The 20,928-nt window shown below is 48.9% G+C and overlaps 1 protein-coding gene across 14 annotated transcripts in view; it reads right to left on the bottom strand.

Annotated features, from left to right (window-relative positions):
- CASZ1 (castor zinc finger 1) overlaps positions 1 to 20,928 on the bottom strand; it is a 435,935-nt gene that overhangs the window by 40,515 nt on the left and 374,492 nt on the right. For 11 of the 14 annotated variants that reach the window (XM_083628374.1, XM_083628373.1, XM_083628372.1 and 8 more), the window contains 2 exons: positions 14,835 to 15,684; positions 11,051 to 11,119 (listed from right to left, as the gene is read on the bottom strand). In XM_083628374.1, coding sequence (XP_083484500.1) covers positions 11,051 to 11,119; positions 14,835 to 15,684 — 919 coding nt within the window. The remainder of the gene's footprint in view (positions 1 to 11,050; positions 11,120 to 14,834; positions 15,685 to 20,928) is intronic. The other 3 variants (XM_083628375.1, XM_083628368.1, XM_083628369.1) reach the window with 1 other exon arrangement.

Raw genomic sequence — 20,928 nt, 5'->3', positions numbered from 1 at the left:
TCAGCAATGAACTAGATGGGGCAAAATGCTGATGCAGGATATAGCAGCTTCCTATGTTTTAAGGGAAGGGACATGCTAGGGATCCGGCTTGGTGTGCAGCTGGCAGCAGTTTCAACCCCCTGCGGCATCTCTAGGTAAGCCTCTTGTCTGAAATGCTGGAGAGCTGCTGCCAATCAGTGCAGGCAGCACTGAACCAGATAGCCCCATAGCCTGACTCGGACGGTATAACTCAGCTGCTGATATTCACTTTTAGCTACTGCTCATTTAAATCAGTGCTTCTCAAACCTGGGTCCCCAGCTGGTATTGGACTACAACTCCCATTGTCCCTTGCTAGTAGGACCAGTGGTCAGGGATGATGGGAGTTGTAGTCCAACAACAGATGGGGACCCAAGTTTAAGAAGCACTGATTTAAATCATCAGCTGCTTTGGGTGGGCTGAAAAAGACAGGATGCAAATTCAACTTATAGGGAAAGCCCTGCTTTCATTGGCCAGAAAGATAACAACCCTGCTCCAAGAGGAAACCCACGCACTGCACTGGCAGATAAGCCTCATTTTACACCAAATATTGCCATGGTTGAGGGGTAGATGGGGAAGGTTAGTGTGACTAGCAGGCAAAAATCCATTCATACCAGAATTTAACAGGATCAGCAGCAACGGCACATCATGCCAAGAGGTCGAGGCGTGTGTGTTTGGGGGTGAGAAGGAGGTCTGAAGAACCGGGGGATCAAGGGCAAAGAAATTTTCCCTGGTCGATGCTCCCGTTGTTAATAGGTTGCTAAAGGGTTATATTTCTCCTCTGCTCTTTCTGACACTTGAAACAGTTCAAACTTATTAATTTTTAAAGGCCAGCATCTGTTTAGCTCCTCAAAACAGAAAAGCTTGCACACAAGTGCACACCTGCTCATTTTGCACACCGTCGCAAAGCCCCCCCCCCCCACTTCTAAAGGCAGACCGCAAACACAATTTGATCCACACAGGAGGGCAACTGACACAATAGGGCATTTCATTTTACTGGGGTGAAACTTAATTTTTGCAAATTTCTTCAGCGAGGGGGCCTTAAAAATATGCTTTCGGGTGTGTGAAATTCAAATCTATTATTTTTGTGAATGGACAACATTTAGCTTGGTAAGTCTACATCGGATGAAGAAGCACATAAACTGCTTTCTGAAAACAAAATAATTTTAATTTTACCTTCTGAAAATGTCAGGCAATGCTAAAAATAATACTACCATTTTTGTATGAATTCTGTGCAATTTTACACACATTTTACTTGCCAAGCAAAACTAAATTATATTAATTGAACCAAAATATCTTTTGAAGTCCCAAGTCATGCTACAGTTTTTTAGCACCCCTCATTTTTGGCATTTGAACGTTGATACGTTCATCATGCCCTATTGGCACAAAGTGCTCCTCAGGCTTGTCGTTTCAAATATATGGAAACGAAACTCGCTTCAAAAAGCTGCCTGTGCAGACAAAATGGTTGCAGAGTGAATGGCCAGGCTGTGCTGCGAGCACTGGCAATGTGTGGGTCTTCTCCCAAAGGTCAGTGGAGGAGCAAGAGGATCCTAGCAAAGGCGCCATAAGAATGCACAGTGGCTACATGGCCTCAGTGGCCCTGTCAAGGACCCACATAAGAGCCTAATTAGAGTTTAGCCTCCTTACCGGCCAAATGGTCATACTTGCAGGATCGCCTGACCCCATGCAATGCCCAACCACTCTGATCGGTGGAACTGGCACCATGACAGATGCCTCACAATATTCGTTCCCCATTTGCAAGAAGCCAATCTTGCTAACATGGCAGCACCTGCACTTTGGAACTCCCTGCCTGTTGTCACCAAGCAGACAACTTGGCCGGGCTCTTTTTGGTGCTTGCTTCAAATGTGTTTGTTTAAGCCAGCCTGTCTAGACATGGTGAACGCTGACGTGTGTTATCATCTCTTTTGATTTTAACTGTCTTTTAATAATAAAATTTAGGGGGGGGGGCTTTTGCTTTTGTGTTTTGGTAAACTGCTTAGAGGTTTTATTACAACCACGTGGTATTTTTCTGTGTATAAGATGCCCCCTATTTTTGGGGACTCAAAATTAAGAAAATGCACTATGCACTATCCGTGTATAAGACAACCCCTTATTTTAAACTTCAAAAATACAGTAAATAAAACCCCAGGTCCCAGAAGCAAAGGAGAGCAGGGGCTGCAGCTCTCTCTCTTGTTCTTAAGGATGAGGTAAGGGTTGCATGAAGTACATCTGTGCACTGAAAAAACTATAAAGTCATGTACCTGAGGAGTCTGGGTGTCGGCTCAACCCCCTTCTTCATCAGACTCTACACTTTGACCACTAGGCATTAAGAACGTTGGCCTGCTGGATCAGGCCAAAGGCCCATCTGGTCCAGCATCCTGTTCTCACAGTGGCCAGTATTCGGTTCTGCTGGGTACCTTGCCGCACTTCTGCCAGGCTGACGTTATCACCTTTGAGAACTCAGACTCATAAGCAGTGGTGGAGCTTCATGCTCTGGCACTGGGGGGGGGGGGCGGAGAGCAGCATGGGTGAGGCCCCAGCAGCGATGGCACCCTACTGGGATTGCGCTGCCGGGGGCGGTGCGCTCCCCCCCCACTCCTCTTCCTCCACCAGTGCTCACAAGTCCTGGGTTTGGGCCTGCACTGTTAAACAGCTGATGTTTGCCTCTCACATCAGGGATAAAGCTCAGACTCTCAGGAAGGCCTGTGTCTCAGCCAGGATAGGTCCCTTGAGCCATGCGGGGCCTGAAATTTTTTTGCTATCCTCCTAAAATGTGCCAAAGTGGCAGACCCATGTCTGCAAGCCTGCCTCCCCGCAACCTTCCTGCCATCTTAGGAGCAGAAGAGGCATTTGGGCGACATCCTGTCATCGACTGATGGATGGTTAATGTTCGATCTCTTCCATATTTGGACCTTGCAGTAAGAGCTGCTTTCAGAAATATTTATAGAGAATTAGGGGGTAAATTATTAAATAAATGAAAATCAAAGGAAGAAGGGAAAATTCATGGTTCCTGTGCAAAAATAAAATAACATATAATTGATTTGATTTGATTGATTTATAAATTGCTCCTGCTCAGAGTTGGGTAACAACCGTTTTAAAATCAAGAATATTGATATCTATATCTAAATATATGCAGCCAGAATGGTAAAACTCACTGCCCTCCACATGCCCCCATGTGCCCCAACCCTGTTTATTCATGAACACAGGCATTCAAGACTCTCTTCTCTGCATCCAGAATGACAAGTCTCCCTCCAATCACGAAATCAGTCCCCTTGCCATAATGACCAACCCACTACAAAGAAGAAGCAAGGTGTGTTGTGGGGGGAGATTTTGTAGGTTGGGTGTACGGTATACCCTCTCATGCTCCTGCTTCTCAACAGATAAGGCAGGGATGTTGGGAAAGTCCTAGGTCTACTATCCATTGAAATTAATGGACCTAAGTTAGTCATGCTCATTAATTTCAATGGGTCTACTGAGCAGGGCTAGTATTGGCTACAGCCCAGAGTGTCTGACTTGGACTGGGGAGATCTGTCTTCAAATCTCTGTAAGACCAAGTCATGAATGGCTTTGGCCAAGTCCCTCTCTTGGCCAGGCATGGTCCAAGGATAAAATGGGGAAAGAAACCCCCCATCTACAATGATTCCGCCACTGTGCAGCCAATGAGGCAAGCAGCCTTTCAAGCTGAACTTTAAGATTTAGGCAGAACTGGGCTGCTTCTCAGGCATGCTGTGGAAACGTCAAAGAAACCCCTTACTCTCCAGTATTCTTCTATAACAATTGGAGCTTTCGTGTGCATGCACACTTCTTCAGATACACTGAAACAGAAGTTGCCAGATCCTTCTATATAGTGAGAAGGTGCACACGAAAGCTCATACCAAGAACTAACTTAGTTGGTCTTTAAGGTGCTACTGGAAGGAATTTTTTTTTGTTTTGTTTTGACTATAGCAGACCAACACGGCTACCTATCTGTAACTGGAACAATTGGAGCGTCAGTGATAAATTTTCTCTATGCACCAAAGTGGCTTGTCTCTTCAGCACATGCCAGAAACATCATAGTAAAGATTCTTCTATATTAGTGATAGTGTCAAGGACATTGGAAGCTACTTTATACCGAGTCAGACTATTGGGTTCATATAGCTCAGTATTCCCTATGCTGACTGGCAGTTTCAGGCTCTCCAGGGCTTCGGTCTTTCCCTAGAGATGCCACTGTGGACTCAACTTGGGACATGCAAAGCAGGTAATAATAATATAATAATTTATTATTTGTACCCCGCCCATCTGGCTGGGTTTCCCCAGCCACTCTGGGCAGCTTCCAACAAAGATTAAAAATACATTAAAATGTCACACATTAAAAACTTCCCTGAACATGGCTGCCTTCAGATGTCTTCTAAATGTCAAGTAGTTGTTTATCTCTTTGACATTTGATGGGAGGGTGTTCCACAGGGCGGGCGCCACTACCGAGAAGGCCCTCTGCCTGGTTCCCTGTAGTTTTGCTTCTTGCAGTGAGGGAACCGCCAGAAGGCCCTCGACGCTGGACCTCAGTGTCCAGGCAGAATGATTGGGGTGGAGATGCTCCTTCAGGTATACTGGGCCGAGGCCTTTTAGGGCTTTAAAGGTCAACACCAACAGTTTGAATTGTGCTCAGATGCTCTCTTACTGACCTATTAATTACCAAAATTCTATGGACAGCCTTGAAAGGCATTACCTATGCTACAGAAATGTCTAGCAGGTATTCCCTCTTTTCAAGGTTTCCTCGAAGATGCAATTCTATGGAGAAAACTAGGGATTTTTGACGAGAACCCCCGCTATAGTAAAATCATCCAAATTCTTTGGCGCTGGTGGAGAGCCGATAAAACCAATGCAAGTGCAGTGATGCGCTTTTGGTATGTGGTCCCTCAACACTGGAGCACATTTGTTATAACTCTGCAGATTCAGTGGATGTGTTTGCATTCCACGCTTTGTACAAATGCGCAGGTTCCCAGGGAGGAGATAGCAATTGCTTTGCGCCTCCCCAGTCCTTTTAGTGCAGTGTGGCAGCTAAACCAGTATAGTTAAGGTCTGTTCTATGCTTACAGGTCATGGTTGTGGAGCAGAGAGCTTAACCGTGACCCCAGGAGCCAGGTGTGGGGAACCTTTGGCCCTCCAGATGTTGCTGAATTTCAGCTCCCATCAGCCTCAGCAAGCATGGCCAGGGGTGGTGGTGGGAGGTGTAGTTCAGAAACGCCTGGAGGGCGAAAGATCCCGCATCCCTGTGCTAAGCCAAGCATGCTGAGCTCAAAGAACCGACAGGGAGCGAAGTGGGTCCCCTCCAGCAGCTGATTTGGCTTGCCTGGACATGTGGACCAAACCAGTGTTAATTTAATAAGCTCTCAAATCAGAGAGAAGGGATCCCTTGAAAACAGGTGGAGGTGAGAGAGCCAGGGAGGAAGTGAAATTGAAAGGAGTGTCACTAGGGGAGCTGGTGACCACACACCCTGGCGCACTATGCTCATGCCCAGATGTGTGCGGCCCCCGACACAAGCAGATGTGCGAGAGAAGCACTTTGTTTCCTTCTCTTGACTTGCCAGATCTGGCAAGGGCTGCTAAGAGAGACCCAGATAAATAAATACTAATAAAAATAATAAATACAGAAGTCAGCATGCTTAGTGAGCATTTACACACTCATTACTCTGTAACGATGATGTGCATGACGGGAGGAAGGGGGGGAAATCCCATCAGCTAACAACCAGCCACCCCCATTACAAGCAACATGGGGGGAGCTCATGTAAACAGATATTTAAGCAAGGCCCTCAGAAGAACCATCTGCCAGTGTAAAAAATATTATTATTATTATTATTATTATTATTATTATTATTATTATTATTATATCCACAGAAAAAAGAAATGCAAATATACAGAGTAAAGTGTGGAGCCCAAACAAACCCTGAACTAGCTGAGAGAGAGGATCCGTTTTGATCACACAGCGATGGAGCGTCCCTGGGCAGCTTTCGGCAGTGCCTCTTAACGAACTCATTAAGCTAATTGTGCTGCGCAGACACAACCTCTTTCTACCTCTACTCCTTTAATTTAGGGCTTTAAAACAGCCCCCCCCCCCAAAGAAAGAACACCCACATGTAAATTAAAGCCAAGTGTCTGGCTATCAAGAACAGGTGAGCTGTCATAACCTAGAATGTGTGATTCTAGATGTAAACTACTTGACTGACTGGTTTAAGGGACAAACAAATCTCCCGATGAAAAGCAGCCCGAGGAGAAGATGCTTAGAGGTCTTTTGTTCTAGTAAGTGGCATATAATTTTTGTTAGATAAAATGATTAAAAATAAATGAATATAGCTCTGGAGTTCAGCAAATATATAAGCTAAAGTACAAGCTGCCTCTCAGCCAAGGCTGGCCAATGGCATTGTACAGCTAGAAGCAGTGGCAGCAAATCTCCCTGCCCACTCGCATCCCTCTGCCATCAAGGTTCAAGAGTATCCAAGGGCAATCAAGGTAGTCTTAAGGCAGAGAAGCACATTTCCCCATCCCTAGCAGCGGAAGCGCAACAATAAATTCAATAACAAACAATAAATTTAATAACAAACAATTTGCTGCCCTTTCAAAACATCTAACGATAGGGCCGGCCCAGCTCAGAACATGGACAGTTTCTGTTTAGCTATCTATTGGTAGATCTCGCCTCAAACCATTCATCTTGATTATTACTATTTAAACCATCCAAGCTCATGGCCACCACCTCTACCTGTGTTAACCAGTTAATAAAGGCAGATTCCTAACAGATTCATATTTCAGCCCTGGGGCCCAAATTTGTGGCTCCAGTTATAGTGGGGTAGTCAATGTGATGCCCTCCAGATGCTGCTGGATTACAAATCGCATCATCTATGAGTATTGGCCAGGTTGGCTGGGGATGATGGGCGCTGCAGCAATCCAACATCTGGAGGGCATCATGTTGCCCACCCCTGGGTTGCAGCCAAAGAAAACAATTGATTTATAAACAGGAGGTGGACAGAATGGGAAGGCTATACCACCCTGCCCGCAGAAGAAGAGGCCCTGCTCTGTGCACTGCCTGGTGTCGAAGAACAGCTGGGTGGGATAAGAGATGGGGCCTTCTCCGTGGCTGCACCCAAATTATGGAACACCTTGCTCCGTGAAATGGGGCTGACCTACCTTCCCCTCACTGCTTTTCACTCATCATGGCTACTTTTATTCCAGCAGGCTTTTCTCTAAGGAGGCAGCCAATGTTTTTGTGGCTTTCAAAACCACCCTTCCCTGACTTGGTGCTCTCCAGACATTCTGGACTACAACTCCCATCAGCTCTTGCCATGTGTGATGGGAGTTGTAGTCCAACACATCTGGAGGGCACCACACTAGGGAAAGATGCTTTAAAGTGTGGATTCCATCCCTTTTTCATAATTGCCGTACGAGATTGCAATGCGGCACAGTGTAAGCTGCACGAAGGGGAGTTTTTGCATAGAGAGTTTCGTAAAACCAAGTACAGTAACGGAGCGCGTTACTTCCGGGTTTTGCCGCTCGCGCATGCGCAGGTGGTAAAAATGATGTCATGCGCATGCACGGAAGTGGCAAAACGCAACCCGCGCAGTCATGTCTTATGTTCTATTCAGGATGCGAACAGGGCTCCGGAACGAATCCCGTTCTCATCCCGAGGTACCACTGTACATAAATACCAAGCAGGTGCTACTTCCAACAGGGAACCTGTACTGTCGGGTGAGTAGTTTCTTTGGCTGACTTTACCACCTCACTAACCTCACTAACCCCAAGGTGGGTGGCTGGGAAGGAAGTACGCCACCTCCATCTTACCATCCCCTCCGTGCACAAAGGAAAGGAAAGAAGGAGAAACCTCCTGCCAGTTTGGTCCACAAAGGAGAGGCCTCCCCTCTCCTCATCTTGACTAAAGACAGGCTTATAACTAATGAGCTTATAACTTATAGCCATGCAGGCTCCACTGTGTGATTTAAGGCCCCTGAGGAGAAGGATTTTAGAGGAAGGGGGGAGTAAAAAAATTAGTATGAGAAAGCGGTGTGTGGGGGGGGGGTTTCACCTATGTATAAGTATGTGGGCTTTTTTGCTTCAGATCCGTACATCTGGGACAACAAATATTTCTCTGATTTTATGACTCTCAAGCCACTAACGTGGATTAGAACCAATTCTGATCTACAGAGGGGAAGGAATGGAAACTAACCACCTTTGCTTCAGCTATATTCTGAAAACAATGGGTGGCAGCCAATGTTCGTCCTACTCAGAGCAGACCTATTGAAATTATGAAACATGATTCCATTAATTTGAATGGGTTTACTCTGAGTAGAACTTAGATGGCTACAACCCAATCCTGTTGGTTAGTGTCTGCTAAGACAAGGGTAGGGAACCTTTGGCCCTTTAATGTTGCTAGACTACAATTCCCATCATACCCCTGGCTACTGCTAGCAGGGGCTGATGGGAGTTGGAGTTCCAACAACATCTAGATGGGTTAATCATTTACAGCTACAGACATTTTCAAGAACCTGAAGTCAGAATGGAAGACGGGAGTATACCTTGTGACATGTCCACTCTTGGGGGTTTTGCCTCTTGTAGGCATTTTTGTGGGATTTGCTTTTGTATATCTTGTTTCAAAAAACAGCAAACCCTGTTTGATCAGGGAGGACAGTGAGGCTCTCTTAAGAGCCAGTGTTGACTTTTTCCAGCTGCATCATCTGTCTCCAGAAACCTCACAGCAAATGAAAAAGGCAGTAAAGAGGGTTGGGTATTTTGTTCCTTAGTTCAGGCTTAGAGGGCATCTAACTTTGTTTTTCTACTAAAATAATGAGATCCCACCAACCGAGGCCAGATGCAAAATGGTGGCTCAAGGAGGAAGAGACAAATGGCTATAGCACCCTGCTAACTATATGATGAGCTGTGTACCTGAGTTACTACAGACTAGTCACTAGAGACTTTAATGGACTGATTCAGGAGGGGCCTTTTCCTATTGTGTTTGAACAGTTGCTACCTCCTGAATTTCATCCAGGAATCTAGGAATGCAGATCTGCCTCTTGCCCACCCGTTTCCTAGGCTGATAAGCCACTCTTGGACGCTTTGAGAGGGAGGCTGGGATATAAATTAAATAAATGATTAAGAACAATGACAAAAAACCAGCCTGGAAGAGAGCAGCAAGGCCTATGGACCATGGCAGGTTCCACACCTCCTAGATTACATATAATCTTTGTTTCTGCTAAGGATTGCATCCCCTTAGGGGTAAATTCTTAGGGGCCACATGCTGGCAGTGGGTGGGACTAAAGTCAAAAGCGGGTGGGGTCCGAATCTAATGCCAGCCCCTTTTTTAATTTTGCTCCATCTCCCTCCCTCCCTCTCTCTCTCTCTCTGCCAATTCCTCGCTTTGTCACTCCCTTCTCTCACTCTGCCACACCCTTTTCTCTCCCTCCCACTGCCACCCTGTTTTCCTTATTGCCACTCACATGAAATTAACCACAGGGCCACTTGCAGCCCCAGGTTTGCAGGTTGGCATAGGAACAGAGTATGAGGAAGCTTCCTATGTCCCGGAGTCCAGCCAGTGGTCCGACTAGCTCAGAACTCTCTCTACTGACAAGCAGCAACGGCTCTCCAGGATTCCAGACAGGGAGTCTCTCCTAGCCCTACCTGGGAACTGAGCCTGGGACTTTATGCATGCAAAGCAGTGAGTTATGGCTCTTCCCTGCTCCCAATGAAGGGCTGCAGCTTTCCTGGCAGCCTTTGCCACCATTTCATCAGGGTTTCACCAGGGCTCCTCCTGATGGATTCTTGATAGGCGGCCTTAGCACAGCCTCAACGCCAGCCTTTCTGCAAAGCTGCTGCCCTGACGTTTCCATCCCTGGTCCCTCTCTTTAGGCAGAGGATGCCAAACGGCCGTGGCCATTACCTCTACAGTTCCACTGCACTAGCATTACCGCCTCTCTAGGCGAATGAAAATAAACGGCGGCTAATTTGCCTAGACAAATTAATTGCAACGTCTCCAAATAATAAAAATATGTCAACTGAGAAATCCAGCCAGCCAGCCAAATACAGCAAAGCCGGACAAATACATCCATCCCACGGTGCTGTGCTAATGGAGGGGGAACCTTTGGGTTGTGCATCCAACCAAGTCCTGCTCCGAGTAGACCCGTTGAAGTTAATGGATCTGAATTAGTCATGCCCATTAATTTCAGAGCAGGACTAACCTGGGATACAATTCATTATGCTGAAACCACAGCCTTGGCCTTCAACACAAAACTCTGGAGACTCTGGATAAGCCCCACAATGAATAGATGGGGGGGGGAATGAATGGATAGAAAAGGCTTCTCTCAAGAAACAGAGACTGCAGAAGGCTGCCTTATAACAGGTCAAACAGTTTGCCCATTTAGCCCAGTGTTGTGCCCATTTAGGCCAGTACTGCAATTGGCAGCAGCTCTCTAGGGCCACAGGCAGAGTGGGATCTTCCTGGTCAATTGGAGATGCTAGGGACCTTCTGCACACAAAGTACGGGCTCTGCTGCTAAGCCACAGACCTTTCCTTAGGACACAGGAACATAGGAAGCTGTCTTATACTGAGCCAGGCCATTTGTCCATCTAGCTCCATGCTGTTTACACTGATAGGCAGTGACTCTCTAGGGTTTGAGCCAGGAGACATTCCCAGCCTTGGCCGGAGATGCTACAGATTGAGTTTGGGACCTTCTGCATGCAAAGCAGGTGCTCTAACCACTGAGCTACATCTTCATCCCTAAACAGAGCGAAGGTCCAAGCCTCTCGAAACCAAGATGGCTGATTTTTCTACGCTAAGAATCAGGGAGAGGCTTTGTAAAGGGTGGGGTTTCAGCAGGAAAGTTGGTGGTGGGGAAGTCAGTGTGGATGTCAGAGAGAAATGGAAAGACTCAGTTCCCGCAACTGGCTTTTTGCATTTCGCCCAGACAGACAGACAGAGACCCCCCACCCCTCGCCCCTGCCCAGTTCTCTGTCCCACAGCCCCCTCCGTCCCGCTCCCGAGAAAAACCCAAGGTTGGGGGCGGGAAAAGTCAGCCTACCTGGCAATATATTTCTGGTAAATATTTACATCTTCGGTGACAGCTGGTTTGTCAGTGGTTAATCCGTTCCTAATGAGAAACACACAGAGGGCAGAGATGGTTAGCGCAAGGTGGTGTCAGGACACACTCCAAGCCCCCTCTCTCTCTCGTGGAACACCTAACATCCAAGGACAATGGCATGGCCGGGAGAGAGGCACGTGTGCGTCTCGTACTTCCTGGCTGCTGTTAAGGAGAGATGCCTGTGCATCTCCTAGTCCCTGGCTGCACTTACTTTAGCCCCAGTTCGTTATTTATTTTCCCATAAGTCCCCTCTTTCAAAAAGATGGCCTTCTCTTTTCTGGATGAATGTATGAAAGGCTGGTTTACAAACAACATGTGTGATGCCTATATATTTTTTTAAAAATGCAACACAGGGCATGTTTGTTCACTTGCTGAACAAATCACTGGTGAGCCCCTAAAGTTTTCTGGATGGAAGGTTCGGGAGCCAAAGCACCAAACTTAGGCACCAATCCCAGGAGAATGTGACCATCTTAAAAAGCTGTTGCTCAGAGGTTAGGAACAGAGGAAGCAGCCTTAGAAAAGGTCAGACTGCATTTGTCCACCTAGACCAGGGGTCGGCAAACTAAGGTCTGCGGGCTGGATCAGGACCAATTGCCTTCAGGATCTGGCTAGCGGACTGTCTGTGGATCTGCATGGGGATTCTGTTTGTTTGGGCTGCACCAATTCCCCCCGCCTGGCACCATTCCACCCCCCCCACCGTGCCGCCACCCCCTCCCTCCCTCCTCCTGGCTTCTCCCCGCCCTGCCTAGAGAAGGAAGGGGGCTGGGCTGAGCTGGCTGAGCGCCATTTTAAGCAGCCCCTCTCCGGAGCAAGCCCTTTCGCGGCGACCATCTTCCCTCTGCTACTGCCACTGCCCTGGTGCTCCTGTGGGCCAGAGAGCGGGGTGGATGAGCTTGCTCTGCCTACCCACGAGAAGCAGTGGCGGCGGCAACCCCAGGGAAGGTAAGCGCAGCAGCTGGGGGTGGGGGGTGGTGAGGAGGAGAAGGACTACTTGCCTCCCTCACCTCTTCTTCCAGCTCCCCCCCCCCGGTGCCACTTCTCCGGCCTGCCACAAGGTCTGAGGGACAGTGGACCGACCCATGGCTAAATTTTTTTGCCAACCCCTGACCTAGACCTAATACTCTTGACTAGCAGCAGATCTCTAGGGCCTCAGCACCTTTTAAAACTGGGGTCCTGAGTTACTGTTCCCCTGGCTGAACAGTCCTGCTTCTTGCCCCTCTTATTTTGTGGTATGCAGGCAGCAGCCACACCTGCCTTGGGACTGTGGCAGCCACTGTGTGCAGAGGGGAGTGAGGTAGGTGAAAACACCTGGGGGAACAGGGAGTGCGTGTGTCATAACATCACTCTGCCACTCTTAGAAGGTAACCCCCTTTGAACTGTGGGGCTCCTGCTACACAATACAACCCACCCAACTTTGAGCTTGCTCAGGTAGGCCACCCAATGGGCAGATGGGAAAGCCACACGCCTCTTCTACATGTGAGGTAGAAAAGAAAAAGAGGAAAGAGCTGCCTGCTTCTCACACCAGAGTGACATGCCCTCAGCTTCCCAAAGCTCTCAAGAGGATGGTCACACAAATCCACAGCACACAGAGGGAACTGCGTCAGACGCTCAGCATAAAACCTTTGCGGCTTCTCTCGCCTCCCCATCCACCACCCGCATCGCCTCCCATCCCAAGGAAGTCTTGCGGGCAGAGCAGAGAGCGCACTTGAGGTTCATCGTCCAACCACGAGGAAAAGAGAGAGTGCAAGAGAACGAAAGGCAGGAAGGAAGCAGAGCTGGGATTGTGATTAAGAGCAAAAAAGGAAAGGGGGATGGGGAGCCAAACGTGCTTTAAGTTGGCAGCCACACACCTGGCTGTCCTTGATGAACTCTGGGCTGATTGGCATGATTAGAAAGGAACACACCTCAAGGTGTCTCACAGCTGACTGCGCAGTGAAGTGGCCACCTGATTGGCCTGGCGCACAACCAAGTGGATCCCCTGCCTGAAAAGAGGGTGCGAGATAAAACCCGAAAGGGCCACACAATGGGGTCGGCTGGCTGCCTCACTGAGCAGGTGACAGCAGTGGATTCTCTTTTGAATTCCTCCTGGCCATCTGATTTTAAAATGTCACATATTTTTCTTCTTCTCTTTCCAGCCCCTTTGGCTGGCTCTTCCCAAACTTCATACCACCAATTATGGGCCAGTGCAGAATGTTAAGAGAAGCAGAAATCAACTATGTGCAGGAACGGGATTGGAATTGGAATAGTTACTCGTACCCTAGCAGACACTTCCCTGCCATGGTCATGGGACATAAGAGGTAAAATATCAGTCCTAAGCTAGGTGAGATCCCTAAAGATTGGAGTGCAACGTTCAAAATGCTTCATCCTTGTGGACAATGCCAGCTGGCAATGTGGGCAGCGCTCCGGGGTTTCAGGCAGAGAGACTTCTTTGCCCTTCACCTGCTCCCGGTTCCATTTATAAATAAAATGAAAACATGAGATTCTGACATCAAAGCTGGGACCTTCTGCACGCAAAGCAGGTGCACTGTGTTTGGGTCTCTGCATTTGGCACACAGCAAGAAATCTGGGCAAGACCCAACTTACCCTCCAAATTCACTTGACTCACATTGACCTTAAAGGACTGATCCACTGAGATTAAGTGGGATGAGCTTTCTTAGCTCTGCTAGAATCTAGTGATCCTGGGGAATAATGCACTGACAACGGGGGCCACTCATAAGACAGTGATGGCTGGTGCATATTGGGATTGGTAGGGTAGGAGGCAGGGAGACCCACTGCAGCCAATGACAAGCAGAGACACCACCTGAACTGGTTGTAAGGAGGAAGGCAGGTGGGGATTGGCTGAGGGTAGGCTGAGGTGGGGGGGCAGTGGCTCATTCTCTCTCCAGCTGCTCATTGATAGCCAGCAGGGTTTTTTCTTCCTGTAAGAGGGTGGTGACCTCCAGTTGCAGTTCGACTACAGCTCCCATCAGCCTCGAAAACCAGCAAGACAAAATGGCCCGCAAGTCATAGCCCAGCAACAGGTGGCGGGCATCACATTGCCCACCCTTCAGCCACCAGCCTACCCCAAGAGCAGTGCATGGATTACATTGGGCAGGATTGGATCCACTTTCCTTGAGTAAATCCCAAGCTTGCTTTCAACAATGTGGCTAAACACCCTGTCTCCTACCCTGTACCCCAATCTGGTTCCTCTATGTCAGGCCTGGCCTTCAGTTTTATGTCACCAATACTTGGCCTCCCCTCACCCCAGCACCCCCTTGCAACGTTTTGGCTGCCATCATGAAACTGGTTGCCTCATTGCGGCTGCTGGACTTCTCAAGCTGGTCCTCTCTTGACCATTTTTTGGATCAGTGTTAAAAGCTCCAAGTCATCTCATGTGAGATTTTTGTTGTTGTTCTTGTTGTTATGCCCAAGAAGACTCAAGACTTCAAGAGCTGGTTTCAGCTTTCATCTTGCAAAGGCCCGGGCCCTGCAAATGCAATTGCCTTGCATTTCTGGGGCTGATAAGGAGAAAGAGAGAGAGAGAACCCCAGAAATCCAAAAACCCACCAGGTCTCTAGGTAGTCTTGCTCACGGCTTGGCAGCTGGCTTCAGCCATCCCTTTGCACGCTAATCCAGAAGGCAAACAGAGAGAGGCCTTCTGGAATGAGCTGCTGGATTTTCCTGTCCTGCCATTTGAGGTGGAGGTGAGATGAACGTGAGGTGGGGTGGGAGGGGGAAGACTTACTTAACAGTGGAAACCGTTCCAGTTGTGATGGAGTCCGTCTTGGAAAACGTGGATTTCAGGTACTCTGGAGTGTTGAAGGGCAAAGACACCGGCTGCTCGGGTCCGGCCACTGGAGCGGTGCTGGGGGTGCTGGCGAGAGGGGCGGGGCCCAAGCTGGGTGCCGGCGCTTTGACTGGGGTCAGCTTCTGGATGTTCCTGACGTCGTACTTGGAGGGGCGCCCCACTTTGCCGGTCTTGAAGGCGATGGCCCCTCCCATGTCCGGGCTCCCTTCCCCCGGCTTGAAGAGGTGCAGGTACTTGACGTTCTCCAGGTCGTACTTAGAGGCCTTCTTGTAGGTGTTGCCATTCTGCGGCCGGAGGCTCTCGCCCGTCTTCAGCTTCTGGATGAAGAAGTCATACTTGGAGGCCCGAGACATCAGCCCTTGGATCTGGGAACTGCTGGGGGAAGGCAGAGGCAAAATGGTGGCTTTCGTCTCCGGCAGGAGGGAGGTGTCGGGAGCGGGCAGCCGGATCACTTGCCCCAGGGTGGTCGGGGCCTCCTTGCCAAGCTTGCTGGTTATCTCCTCGGTCTTAGCTGGGTGAATCGGCCACGGGACTTGCTCGCCGGCCTTCAGCTTGCGGATGTACTCTTCGTACTTGGAGAGGCGGGCTCGCTTGCTCATGGCGTCCTCGCCAGATAGGGAGGTGGCCACGACAGCAGCGGCGGTGGCCTCTGAGGTAGCGGCGTTTAGCTTCTCAAAGCTGATCTTGCGAGCCAGCTCATCCCGCATGTTCTGGTCATCGTAGCCAAACATGCCCAGGAACTCGTTCATGGTGGTGGCGGCGTAGTCCCGCAGAGACGAGGCCTCCCCTGGAGTAAGCGACAGAAAGAGAGAAGGCGCGTCACTCAAGGGGGTGGGTTTCCCCTTCCCCTCTGGTGCTGGTGGGGGGGGGGCGAGGGGAGGGGAGGAGAAGGGGGGACGAAAGAGAGAACATGATCTACCGACATTTGGCTCACTTGTTCGGTTTTACGACTCTTAAATTAATTTGTTTTTTGAAAAAAAGTAATTAATACTGGGGTAAAATAAAAAGAGTTCATCAATGCCAGGAAAATCAATTTCCTAAATGTTCTAGCCGATGGCTTTTCAGTACATTAAACAAAGTTTCATAAATGTCTCTGCACTCTCGCCTTGGCCTAATATGAAGAAAAAGTAATTTTACTGGAAGTGAGGCCTCTGCCAATATGCCAAAGGCGTCACGAGCTCCCCTTCTCTATTTATGTGGGTGGGTGGGTGGGGTGGCAGCAAGGGGAAGGCTATGGGGTAAAGGAGCAGGGCGGGAACAGAGAGTATAGTGGTTAGAGCATTGGACTAGGACCAGGGAGAGCAGGGTTCAAATCCCCACCCAGTTCTCAGCATGGTGAATGGGACAAGGCAAACAGAAAACCCGCCAGAGGGCCAAAGTTCTCCAGTTGTGCTAAGGGGGTCTGATCCAAGTCATGGCTGCAAAAGATATGTCAGGAACGTGGTCCCAAACCATGCAGCCAATGTGGCATTTTAAGATTTTGGTTGGTGCTGGATTTTGCCTGCTCCTAGTGCTTCCTTTTCAGCAGCTGTGGCTTGAACTTTTACCATGCCTGACACCATATAGGACATCAAGCACAGTTAAATGTGGGGCATGGTTTGCTTCAAATGGCCTGGTTTAAGTAGGGTACATAGGGTGGAGGTGCCCCACCACTGCCCTACAAGTAGATTCTGGTCTGGGTGGGGAAGGAGAGGGCTGCTTTGGAATTGGGGCAACCTGTAGTTTCTCAGGATGAGGGGTTTCAAAGAAGGAGCCTATTCCAGGGCTACGGAAACCTGCCCGTTTATTTTATGTTACTTTCTTCTTCTTCTTTTAGACTTTTATTCTGCCTTCTGGCCCAGAAATGGGCCCCCAAGGAGCCCTAGGAGGCAGTTTTGCTGGTCACTGGGAAGGACGGTGTGGAGGTCGCTTTATTTCTGTGCATAGGAGGAGATAAAGATTGCTCCAATGTGCCAGTGCGGCCTCATTCAAGCTTTGGGCTGACACGGCGGTTCCACCTCTTGGGCTGCCCCCCGTCTTTCCTCCCCCCTCCCACCAGCCACCTAACTTTCTCCCTACAGAGTGAAGATTTACTGTGGGCAAAGAGTCCTTCAAGCCTCCCTCATCGCTTCCTCTCAACTCTCAGCAAAGGCTTTTGCTTACCCTGTAGGCGAAAGGAAAGGAAAGAGGCCTAGGGGACGTGTCTTCAAGTTTTGCAGGCTCATGACCTCGTTTTAACCCAAAACATACCTTTGGGGACCCGTTTCCTAATCTTTCACCATATATTTGCATGGTGGCAGTGCTCCTGTTGCGGCGCACCTTGGATCATGTCATGAAATTAGTCACATCCCTAAAACTTTTCTATGGTCTCCAAAGCATGCACCTTCCTAGAGCAAGGGCCATAGCTCAGAGACAGAGCACCTGCTTGGCATGCAGAAGGTCCCAGAATCATTTGCAGGCAGGTCTGGGAGAGACCTGTGCCTGAAATTCTGGAAAGCCACTGCCGATTGGCGTGGAAGGGCTAGTTACCCCTTCTCTTGCCTATTGTTGCCCTGGTGCTGTGGGTTAAACCAAAGAGCCTAGGACTTGCTGATCAGAAGGTCGGCGGATTTGAATCCCCGCGATGGGGTGAGCTCCCGTTGCTCGGTCCCTGCTCCTGCCAACCTAGCAGTTCGAAAGCACATCAAAGTGCAAGTAGATAAATAGGTACCGCTCCAGCGGGAAGGTAAACAGCATTTCCATGTGATGCTCTGGTTCGCTAGAAGCGGCTTATTCATGCTGGCCACATGACCCGGAAGCTGTACGCCGGCTCCCTCGGCCAACAAAGTGAGATGAGCGCCGCAACCCCAGAGTCGGTCACGACTGGACCTAATGGTCAGGGGTCCCTTTACCTTTACCGTTACCCAAAGACATCTCCCATGCTGGGATTAGACCTGAAAATAAACCCATGTCAGCAGAAGGCTTTTTAAAAGCCTAAATGATGCATGGGAGGTTGAGGGAGAAGAGGGTGCCTGCAGGAAGCAGAGGCCCCTCGGGTGACATCTCAGCTGCAGGCTGACAGCTATTTACTCCTGGGTCAAGACCACAAGTGAGTCACTGGTCTGGCTTGGAGTGGGGGATGGAGGAAGAGAGAACTGGGCAAGGGAGGGAACTTGGAGAGATCAGAGCAAGGCAATGAGATGGAGGGCCCTTCTATTGTTGACTGACCCCTTCTGCCTTAAGGGAGGCAAACAGACTTATTGAGAGGTGTAGGAATGATGGCTTTGGCCGTGGGGATGCATCTGCGCCACTGCCGCCCCAGCCACCCTGGTGCGCCACGAGCATCGCATTCCATGTCCGCCAGCCCGCAACATTAAAGGCTTCCTTCCTTGCTGTTTCACTGCCTCTCCCTGGCGTAACACGAGAGCCCAGTCAAAAGCAGTTAATCCCGTACAATCCCGAATCTCCCAGGTCTAAGATTTCCCTGTTCCTGCTAAATCTGCCTTCCCCCTTTTTCTGCTTTTCATCTCTCTTCAGACCTGAAAAATGATCTCTCTCCCTCTCCCGCCTCTTTGACACCCGGCCGGCTCCGCTCAACTCCCGGGGCCTGATGCGGTGAAACCCCATTCAGGTCAGAATAAAAACCACACGGAGAGCAGAGAGGGAATCCAAAAGGGAAATTAAACTATTACCGGTTTTAACAGCTCCCTTGGAAGTTTGCAGTGGCAGGTGGGCTGGGGAACAGAAAGGAACTTTCTCCTTCTCTCCCTCTCTCTGTACTCAATGATTTTTTGATTATTATTAGTTTTTTATGGTGGTGCCATTACTCAAAAGAATCCTTTTTGCAAGGGGTCCCAATCAGAACATGCAAAGATCCACCACCTCAAAGGGTGGATGGAGGCTGGAAAAGTGGGGTGCAGGGGGGCTCTTTTCTGCAGCACTGGGAATTTGAGAGCAAGTGCAAAGCAACTATTTCAAGCACATATGCCTCCCCCACAGAACCCTGGGACCTGCAGTTTGCTAAGGGTGCTTGGGATTGTAGTTCTCCAAGGGGCTAAAACATATTTCTCAGGAATCCTTATTTCTTTTTGAGGGAGTGGGAGAACATGTTTTAGATGTATGGTAGCCTTAACTTCCTCCCTGGGCTTTTGGGACTCTTGCTGGAATTTCCTGGAGGGTCGTACTCTGTGCTCCTGTAGGAGGAGAGGGGGTCCAAATGGGGTCCCCCCTCCCTCTGATTCTGTTGCTGACCATTTGTGGGCATTCCCCAAAGAGCAGAGATCTGAAGGTGCTTGTGGCTGGCTCAGAGCAGCTCTGCTATCGCAAAAGGATCCCGAATTAGCAAAAGAAAAAAAGGAAAAGAAAAAAAAGGAAGCGTCCCGAAAGGGACTAAAAATAGCTCACAGCAACACACTATATATGGAGGGGAAATTAAAACACCCAAATGGAGGAGAAGGTCTGGACTTTGGGGGGGACGGGGAGGGTGTCCCAAAGTCAGCGCATCGTTTTCTATTCTAACCAGAAAAATTGGGTGGGATGGGGGGGGTGAGTCTGGAGGGAGACCTTGCCCAAGCAGGGAGGGATTTGATAAAGCAGGTGGCATCATTGGTAGTTTGGGGCATAGGTTGTTGGGCATAGTCCTGATCCCAAGCCCTTGCTGGCCTTGTATGCATACATAGAACTCTCTGCAAGCAAAGAATATGCCCCCTCCCGTGTTGCCCCATAAGAAAAATTCCAAAATACATAGCAGGGCAGTACCTTTATTAAGCCAGTCAATGAATAGTGAGTCAGCTTTACAGAGTTCTCCAGGGCTCTTCAGAAAGGCTGTATATTTAGCAAAGCAGGAGGGAGAAAAAAGCTGACTGTGTTAAAGGTCACATCCACACCACACAGCTTTCCCCAAAGGAACCCTAGGAACTGTAGTTCGCCCACCACAGAGCTACAATCCCCAACACCTGTTGCAAACTACAGTTCCCAGGATTCTTTGGGGGAAAGTCATGTGCTTTAAATGCATGGTGTGGTTGTGACCAAAGTCTCCATAGGTCTCAGTCCCAATAAATTTGGTCAGCCTTTGCCAACCAGGTGCCCTACAGCTCCTTTGGACTACCACTCAGCTGGGGCTGAAAGGAGTTGTCGTTCAAAAACAGCTGGAAAACACCAGGGTGGCAAAGGCTAGATTAGATTCTCCAGTGCAGGTTTCAGGGTTCATGTGGAGATGCACAAGATGCCAAGAAGATCATGAGCATATCCAACTACCTGTGTCCCAAACTATCAGTGATCTGGTTGTTTGAAATATTAAAACCCAGCAGTTCTCTTAATTTGCCACCAGCCTTAAGCAAAACAAGACTCAGCAAGGGCACCTGGCCTTTCCCTGGGGCACATCCCTTCGCATGAAGACTTGGAGAACCTTGGCTACCAATCGAACCCAGGGCTTCTGAAAGAGTTCCCTTGTTGTGGAAAAGAAAAGAGAGGGGAGGCTGGGGAAGGGAAGAACCCTGCCTTGCGCAAAGATGTTTTAGAACATTTCTATTCTGCATCCATTCACATCCATTTAAAAACAGTTCAAAAACTAGAAAGGAACAACAACATGCTCCACAAATAATGCAATATATAGAATCTGGATAAACCACGAAAAAGCAGAGTGATGAAATCTGCACAAAGGTTGGGCAGTAAGAGACAGAGGACAAGGCAAGCCTGTGTATGCAGATGGGATGAGAGGCTTCTCAGGAAACTATAGATCACGATCACACACACACACACATACATACATACATACATACATACACACGGCTGGTGTTTTATTTGAGGATGTGTCCTGCAACCTGTTCTTGACACTATCTTAGTGCATGACTCTTCAGTGCTACTGCATTATAGCTGTCCAGAGGGAGCTATGGTGTAACAAAAGCAGGACATCACCACCGAGCATATCTGGTATGAAAAGTGACGAGATTTCAGCAGAAAGTTATAGCCTATGTGCCAAAACAGTGTGAATGCCTCCAAAACTTTGCAGGCACAATGGAGCATTGAAGGCATCGTGAGTACAAACCATCATGAATGTGCAATGAAAAGAATG

This window comes from Podarcis filfolensis, assembly GCF_964270895.1.
Source record: "Podarcis filfolensis genome assembly, chromosome: 8".
NCBI lineage: Eukaryota > Metazoa > Chordata > Lepidosauria > Squamata > Lacertidae > Podarcis > Podarcis filfolensis.
Note: the sequence above shows the minus strand (reverse complement) of the source record. Positions and strands in the feature narration are given on the sequence as shown.